We start from the raw sequence: 9,128 nt of genomic DNA on the forward strand, positions 1-9,128 counted from the left end.
AAATGCGAACTAGGGGCAGGCACTACATGCCGTCTGGACTTAATGAATATTCTGGATGTGGATGGCATTGAGAATGGTGATAGATGATGGTGAGGGTTGTTAGTTTTGTGTGGGGAGGTGCTTTGGCTTTCTTGGGACCTTAGGTCCTTGCTTTCTTTGTAATTGTGCTTTCTATTCTTCAATAAAGTTTTTACCTCTGTTTTCCAAAAAATAAATAAATTATATAGCACTTATTAGTTCCTGCCTTTGGTAGGAAACTAATGGAATCATGAGGTTCCATATTAGTTACATAATCTAAAAAAATTCAAGATATACTAATGTTTGCAAAAGCTATATTAATTTGCATATTTTTTTGAATTGAAAAATACAATTTTAAAAAAATTGTATTGGCTCATGATGAAAAAGGCAATGAAAAAATTCAATTTTCTACAACAAAAATACAAATATTTTTTCTAACACCTCTATTAATGAATGCATTATTTACAATTTTATCTTTTCCACATTTGTGACAAGTGGATAAACTTTTTTTTAAAAAATCATTTTTCTAACACCTCTATTAATGAATGCATTAATTGCAACTTTATATTTTCCACATTTGTGACAAGTGGATAAATTTGAAAAAAAATAATCATTTTTATTATCTTCCACCTCACAAATATGTCTAATCAATATAAATTATTCCTATGTATTTTCCTTACCAATTTCAAATTTAGACTTCAATGTTTTATATTTCTTATTTTAAATATATTTATTACTAATTTTACATTGATGTTTATTTTTGTAATTTATAAAATGTTATTCAAATATAGATATTTTAATCAAATATAGAGTTAAATATATTTCTTATTTTAAACACATTTATTATCTTCTACTATTTACAATTTTGCTCAATTTTTTTTTATACCATTAATACTACCCCTCAAACTTATTACATATTTTGGTACTTTGATTTAAGTAATCAACAATTTTTTTTAAATTAATTATTTCAACTTATAATTGAATTAGTAGAAATGAGTAGTTCATTCATATAATATAATTTCTATTATTATTTATATATATATATTTTTTTTTTTTGGAAAGAGGGGTAAACGCTTTGACCTGGAGCTATGAACCAGTGAGGCCACAAACGGGGGATCTCATCCCCATGAGATTTGAACCTTGATGGCAAGGATAACAAAATAATAAAATTATTAATATTTTTCAAATTCTCTTCGACTCTTTCTATTATTCTACCTTTACTTGTCTTTATAATAACATATCATTCTCTCTTTTAGCTTTCTCTTCATATAAAATTATATCCCATAGGCCACATGTATCCTTGATATCAACACTAGCTTAGTTGTATATATACAGAAAAATGTTATGAATGTTTCCATTTTAAAAGACACTTCAACATTTTCCATTAGTTCCTCACTAAACACCAAAAACTAATCTTGAGCCATAAGTTTCCATCAATAAAACACAGAGGCATTGATAAGATAGAGATCATTGTAAAAGCTACTTCAATCAACCATAAAAACATGAAGACAGGAACTTTGGTGCATGCGCCCCTTATTTTAAATAAACATTTTCATTTCTTATTAATTAAAAAAATAGAATTAATTAAACTACACCAAATTCAATATATACCTTTTATACCCAATAAAATTAAAATCTAATGATGATTTTCATTTATATATCTAATATGTACTCATTTCAAATCTTCGTCAATATCCAAAATATATTTTTAAAAAAACTACAACACAAAGCTCAATTAAAGATATATATTAGAAATAAAATATAGCTAGATTTTTCGAAGTGATCAGCCACATAACAATTTAAGAGGATGAATATTCGCGATATACTAAGCTACACACCTTCATTTTTATAATCCGGAAAATATACATCACGTCCCCCGCCTTCCATGAACTCCCTCAGAGGAGACCCCAATTTGATTGTAGCGGGCAATCCTTTCCACCATTTCACAAAACTCCCTTCTTCGATGAAGAAATCTTCACAGACCTGTTTCCTGTCAATCAATGTCTTCACCATTGATTGGAAGCTCTGCAGATTGGCCTTCAGCTCAGAAGGAAGCTCCTGCCCTTCCCCAAGATTAGGCGTCGCCTTAGCCATGGCGTATGAAATCTGCTCGAAATGTGCCCATAAGCAGGATTCCGGAGTGGAAATGTTACTGATTTGTGTGCCGCGCCCCAGTTCTTGAGCTTCAAGCCATTTCTGAAGCAGCAAATATCGGCGAGGCCTGCCCTTTACGAGGTACTGTCCTGTGTCCTCATGTTTTCCCAATCTGTAGTAATTGGCGATGTCCAAGGGTTCCACCATTCTTCTGTATGATGTTCCTGCTTTGATCCACTCTTCTTGTGACTCGAAATCGTCCGGTAGTTCTTTTCTGTGGAGCATGTACTTTATCTCGTCCCAGAACCCTGCAAGCCGCAGCCGAGCTAGGTTTGCAAGGAAATCCCTCTTCTCCGCGTGCCGCTTGAAACAGTCGTAGTAGCCTGTCCCCATTGCCTTTGAGGTCTTCTTGTATGTCTCCAATTCCTCCACTACTGTCCTCATGTTTTCCAGCTCTTGTTCCTTTTTTAGCTTGTTGCTGTTCAATCTTCTCATCACTTCTTCCGCGGCTTTCAGCGCCAATTGTACCTCCAGGCTCTGCACGGTATGTTGTTTGAAGTTGTCAGAAACATGTGTCTTTAGTTTAGGGGGTTTGGGGATCAGAGTGCCTGACAGCGGGGTTCGGATCAAATCGTTTCTAGTTTTAGATTTGGGAGGGAAAGGGGAAGAGAAGGGCGGGTGGAATGTTGGTGGGAAGTTGAAATTGGTTCAGTTAGGGAATTAACCTAATGATCTGAATGTATTGAATGCTGTCATGGTGGATTCATTATTGTCTGGTTTGGTGGACTTTCACTTTCTCTCTTTGCAGAACAGAGTTCAGAACTGAAAAACCTAATTTCTTCGAGTCGTTGACATTTATATTACGTTTCTCCCTGCAGAGCAGAGTCCAGAAGTGAAAAGCTTAAAAAAGGCCGGTTTGTAGTAAGGAGAGAAGTGAAGAAGGATTGGTCATAGATACAGTTTTTAATGTTATTGCTAATACTTTTTGGGTTAGGGATGAAGAGAGTAAAATTAGAGAAAATGGGAGAAAGTTAAGACGATAAGAAATATTTCTTTCAGATAATGATGGATCAGGAATTGATGATGTCAGATTTTCAAAATTCATCATCCGGATAATTGCTATTTATAAATCTATTGTATTATTTCTAAATTAGGTTGTGTATAGTGTTTTCAGTTCACATTCTATCATCTATTATGAAGATGTTATATATAGATAAACAAATATCTTGTAAAATGAAGTTTAATCTAAAAGAAGATGAATAAATACAAAAAAATGCTTCTGATTTTTTAATTCTGTATAAAGTTTAACATGAACTTTTCTCATACATTCCTTGATCTATCATCAGAATGGATCTTCCATGATCTTTCATTCAAATAATAGACCAGAGTCCAGAAAATTGATATTAAAAACATTTATTTAAGATGTTTCTTTCAGTTAATGAATATAAAATAAGCTTGCACAGTTAATATCAGAAATTAAGCAGCGCAGAGTTGGCCTGTTTTGTGTACTTTAACTTGAGTTAGATTAAGTCCTCCGGGAAATACGTTTCGTGTCTGTAGATACACATTTAATTTGTACACGTACCTGACATTTAAGCTGAATGCTTGGACTGTAGGATAGATTGAAATGGGTATTGGGCGGATAGTAAATGAAAATTCCATTTTTTCCACAAATTCCTCAAATTATTAAGAAAATGAATTGAAATCAGATGAGGTTTTCTCCCATTTACCAGAGTTACGAGACCGACGGCTTCGAACTGCTTCGCCAGATTGTCGTGAGAGTCGACATCCATCGAATTCATCACGTCCTGGAGAGTGGAACCGTATTGAATGTGCTCGGAAATGCACCTATAAGGCTGTGCCAGGTGATACTCATCTGGGCTTTGAAGGCTGTAGAACAAAATCTGAAGAACAGCTTCGTAATTATCGGTGCAGAGAAAGCCGGCGCGAGACAGAAAGATATAAGAGCCAAATGCTTTGTAGGGGCTTTGTCTCACCACGCTGCTTATGCCGCTTAACAACATATTATTGGGCGCCATACACACGGCGCTTCTGTAACTCGCTACTGCCGCCGTGTGTTGCATTACATTTTTAAGGAAGTTACCAGAATCAGAAAGCATGGGGGCAGATACCACATTAGTGTTCCTCATTGAGTTCGCCCAATAAGGTAGCAAGGCTCTTAATGGCTCAGAGATTAATCTAAGTGGCGCCAGTAGAACTCGAGGAACTATGTCGTACCTGGAAATGAAATGGTAAAAATGGGATACCCATTTCTCCCGCCGAACAGATTGTGCAAATATGTCGTCCCCCACTAATGGAGATCCAAAGGTTACGCAGATTGGAGGTTGATTCGGTGAATGGCCCCGCTGTTCTAGCAGCCATAATGTCGCCAATACTGCCACAGACCCTCCGAAAGAGTGTCCTGTGAATACAATTCTTCTGTTCTTCCCTCCTTCCACCTGACAAAACAACCAGATTTGGATACAAAGTAAATGCATGTTTCTACGTGAACTCTGGGTTGTGCTGTTTGGCGAACTTGACCTCTCAAACAATTTTGAAAAGAAACCACTTGGGCTTCCGCGTATTTGATTTGAATGGGAAAATACGTTTTACAGACTTTTAATTAGCATAGAAAGTGGGCTTCCCCAACAATCCAAAACAGAGCGGCAGATTGGAAAGGAAAAAAAAAGGTCTAAAAATAATTCAATTTTTGAACCACAATTAACCATTTTGATCAAAAAGTTCCCCAAGACAACCTTATTCCGTATCATCTGGTCTAACAAGTTGCTAGTCACGTACCGATATTAACACAAACAGGTTTTAAGATGTGGAGGAATTTGAAAAAGGCACCTGAAAGTAACACTTAAAAGCGAAAAGGATGTGGAGGAATTTGAAAAAGGCACCTGAAAGTAACACTTAAAAGCGAAAAGGATAAACACTGCAACTTTATTATAGAAGGTATATACTGTTTTACTATTTGAATAAGAAGCTCTCTATCAATTTCTGATTAACAGTCAACAAAACAGGATTTAGTATTAATAGTAGAATGTTAAGTTTCTGAGTCAATTTTCTATATATTAAAAGTTACAGTTTACTCTGGAAAAGAATAGAGAAGCTCTAATGGCACAATTAAGTATGAAAACCAGATTGAGACTTTCCAACAGAGTCATTGTAGAGAAACTAAAACTTCAACAGATCAATTTAACGCTCACCTATACAAATTACATTTAGTTTGAAGCAAAAGGTTTCTGATCAATTTATTTTAAACAAACTCTGTCCGAAAAACAAATAATGACTCTTTAAGACTTTAGAGTTGATCACAATAATAGACATGCTAAGGTATCAATATTTTAAATTGTGTTTTATAATCTGAAACATTGATACACGCCTAGTTGCATTCTAATCCGTCCATAAAAGGCAAATCAATTTAGGCTTCAACTCTGATCATCTGAAAGCTGAAAGGAGGAGACCAAAATAATTATGATGCAAAACTCTTACAGATATGATCAAACTGAGCCACATAATGAATCTATAAGACTTTTAAAGTTACTGACAATAACAGACATGCTACTGAAAGTAATTTTGTGAATTCTGTTTGTATCAATATTTTAAATTACACTTACTTGCACTTCATAATCTGAAACACGGATACAAACACCAGAAGCATTGCAATCAATAAAAATCAATTGCTCAATTTAGGCTTTAACTCTGATCATCTAAAATCTGAATCGAGGAGACCAGAAATAGTTTTAAAAAAGTGAATGGTCGCCGAAGGATGAAAAAGATCACGATGCAAAACTGTTACAGGTATCATCAAACAGAGCCACATCAAAACAAGATGCTTCAGACCAAAGTAAAGAAGCAAAAAGCTACAAAAAAAAAGTTGTAGTAAAAACGCCTACTTTACTGTCTTAGTCTTGTACAGACTTGAAATTCACATAATCCATTACAGACGAGACTAAAAAGAAAGCGGCTATTCAATGAACTTGAACTATACAAAACCAACCTTATTCTCAAATTCAGTGTTCTGAAGCAGAAACAGAAAGCGTTCCAGAGTGGGTTTGTGAACCAGGGCTGGTTCGTCAAAGGAAATAACTTTTAAAGACCTGAAGAGTTGATTCCCCTCATCTACCTTACACTCTCCAAACTTACTCTCCGCAGAAATTTCTTCGACATTGTTACATCCAGGAAACGAAATGAAGACAAAACCATCCTGTTTCTTGCAAGTAAAAGGGCCGTTCCCATATTTATAAGCTTCCTGGCATGCCTCCCAACAAGTGGGAAGAAACCTATCTATATCTGGGAGGCCTGAAACACCTCTCATCCTCGCATACAGATATCAAATAAAATGTCCGGATGATCAATTCAATTCATATTTCCACCATTGTTCATCCTCATTCCTGCCACGAAACAAGCACGAAGGCGGATGGAAATTACATGGAAAGGAGGCGTTGAATGGAAGTGGAGTCTGATTTCTTGAGGTCCCCATTAAGCTTAGTTTCTACCTATTTTCCAGACTTACTTATCAATTATACCACACGTCAACGTCAACGTCCATGCCCATCTCTATCTTCGACCTCCACTACCATTTCTTGGAAGAGGGCTCAGACTAGAGAATTGTACAACGCTTTGCTTTTCCCGGTTTTGTATTGAGCCACTGGCGTATTCGTCAAGGCTACCTATTTTGTATGTATCTGAAATTTCTCTGAACTTTCTTCTGTTTTGTCTTCTATAAATGCATGTTTGACTTTTCTAATCAGTATACATTATAGACATGTTTGATTAATTTTTGTGTGTAGTTGGTTTGCTGTTGGAATGTTTAGTTTTTTAATAGTTTAGCTCTCTGATTAATTTTTATTATAGGATTATTAATGTATCCATTGGTGCAAGAAAAATTATTTTAAAATATTTAGTTGACAAATAAGATTTAAGAATTTTGTTATTAAGGTCTTCAACTTTTTGTAAACTTTGAATTTTTAAAATATAAAATAAAAAAAATTATTTATTTCTAATTTTATGGGCTCTTATAAAACTTGGAAGGTAGAAAATAATTTTTTGAAATAAAAATTACTTAAAAAAGAAAGCCTAAATCATTGGTGATATTTTTGCATATCCTTCTTCTTCAATGAACATGGAAGACACTTCTTTATTATGGACATGTTTTATATTTTTTTTGAGATGTTTTGTTGCATTTTTTTGGGTTATTTTAATGACTTGTTTTTCATGTAATTTATTACACTATTTTAGACTTGTTCAAACTTCATTCACCTTTGCAGCTTAAAAAATATAATGGTTACTACTTAATTCATCATCTTCTTCCAATATTCATACATTTTTTTGGGAGTCCTTTCATTTTTTCTGTGTTTTGTGTTCTAAAGCTTATAAAAATCACAGAGGTTTAATTTTGCCTTCAAAAGTTATTTGCTCCAGAAATTTTGTGTGTTTTGTTCTAAGCTTATGGAATTTGAAAAGATGAAGTTTTGAAGCTCAGAGACATTAGGTATCACCAAATTTGGTTTATCTAGTGGCTATTTAGCACGCTTTATGCTTTGCTAGGTTTTGCTATTATTAGTCAAGGATTTATTTCATAACAAAATAGCCTTTGTTTGTGTATGAATTCCTCGTTTTTATAAGAGAATTCTTAGAAGAATCTCCCATTATTGGTAGATCTATTCTATTTCTTTGTGTCTCTTTTCTAAGAAAATAAAGCAACCTATAATGCTCTTCACATCTGCTACATCTGCCATGGTTGCGCCTTTGATGTCTTTTCCAAATCACGACCCTTGTTTTCATATTTTTCCAAGTTTCTAGGATTTATAATCCATTAAGAGAAAAGTATGAGATAAAATAACAACAAAATTCTAAAAACTTGAAGAACGAAAACATAGAAGAAGCATTATATCAAGGTTTGCCATCCTTCAATTTATTGAAACCTAAGTAATTATTCACAAGTTTGAGCTTTTTAAATATAAAATTAAAAAAGACTATTTATTTGGAATCTAATGGGCTCTCGTAAAAATGGGAAGGAAGAAGATAAAATTTTGAAACAAAAATTACCCCCCAAAAAAGAAAACTTGAATCATTGCTAAGGCTTTTGCATCACCCCGCTCTCATTGATTGTGCAATGGGCATGTCTTGTATTTTCCTAAGCTTTTTTGTTGTGTTTTTTTAGTGGGGGTTTTTGTGATTTTTTTGGCTTGTAACCTATTACATAGTTTTAGACTTTCTCAAACTTCATTTACCTCTGCAGCCAAAAAAATGAGGGATAGTACTACATGTTTTGTCCTCTTCCACTTCTCATACAATTTTTTGGCCCATTCCATTTTTCTGAGTTTCATGTTCTAATACTTCTAAAAAACACAAAGGTTTTATTTTTTCTTAAAAGGTTACATGTTTCAAAAATTTCATGTGTTTTTCTCTAAGCTTACAAAATTTGAAGAGAGGAGGTTTTGAGGCTCAGAGACATTAGGTATCGTAAGATATGTTTTCTCCAATGCATATTTAGTGCACTTTGTGCTTTGTTGGATTTTGCTAGAATTATTTGAGAATTTATTTCATAACAGGATTCCCTATGTTTGTGTATGGATTTCTAGTTTTTATAGGGTAGTTGTAGGAAGAATCTTCCATCATTGGTAGAATTAAATTTCCATTTTTATGTGTTCCTCTTCTAAGAGAATGAAGCAGCTTATAATGCTCTTCACATTTGCTTGGACATCTTTGAGATATCACGACACCAAGGCCTCCACCCCTATGGTAAATTCTAAGTTCATCGCTTGTTTTTATTCTTTCTCAAGTTTCTAGAATTTCTAGTCCATTAGAGAGAAGTATGGGCTTAATGATGGATTTCAATTTGTAGGAAAAAAAACCTAAAATCTTGAAAAGAAAAAGCATGGAAGAAGCCTTTGCACATGGGTTTGTTGGCCTTTGATAAACCCTAATAATTATTCACAAACAACAAATTTTAAGGATCAAATATTGGATATATGTTGTTTTAGACAATACTACCTCACAATTGT

The 9,128-nt window shown here is 34.0% G+C and overlaps 1 protein-coding gene across 1 annotated transcript; it reads right to left on the reverse strand.

Moving 5' to 3' along the window:
- Positions 1-1,745: 1,745 nt before the first annotated feature.
- LOC149543235 (protein EDS1L-like) lies at positions 1,746-6,602 on the reverse strand. The gene is made up of 3 exons (XM_089798083.1): positions 6,119-6,602; positions 3,843-4,571; positions 1,746-2,649 (listed from the first exon to the last, which is right to left on the reverse strand). The coding sequence occupies exons 1-3, from the start codon at positions 6,434-6,436 to the stop codon at positions 1,849-1,851; spliced, it is 1,848 nt and encodes a 615-aa protein (XP_089654209.1). The 5' UTR covers positions 6,437-6,602; the 3' UTR covers positions 1,746-1,848.
- Positions 6,603-9,128: the final 2,526 nt, after the last annotated feature.

The sequence above is a fragment of the Cupressus sempervirens genome, chromosome 8 (assembly GCF_028749045.1).
Source record: "Cupressus sempervirens isolate cs-2001-9-10 chromosome 8, ASM2874904v1, whole genome shotgun sequence".
Classification (NCBI taxonomy): Eukaryota; Viridiplantae; Streptophyta; class Pinopsida; order Cupressales; family Cupressaceae; genus Cupressus; species Cupressus sempervirens.

Coding starts and splice junctions, on each gene's coding strand:
- LOC149543235 (XM_089798083.1), bottom strand. CDS start 6,436: ATGAGAGGTGTTTCAGGCCTCCCAGATATAGATAGGTTTCTTCCCACT. Junction 4,572..6,118: donor ACACTGAATTTGAGAATAAG/GTTGGTTTTGTA, acceptor TTGTTTTGTCAG/GTGGAAGGAGGGAAGAACAG. Junction 2,650..3,842: donor CCGTCGGTCTCGTAACTCTG/GTAAATGGGAGA, acceptor CATACCGTGCAG/AGCCTGGAGGTACAATTGGC.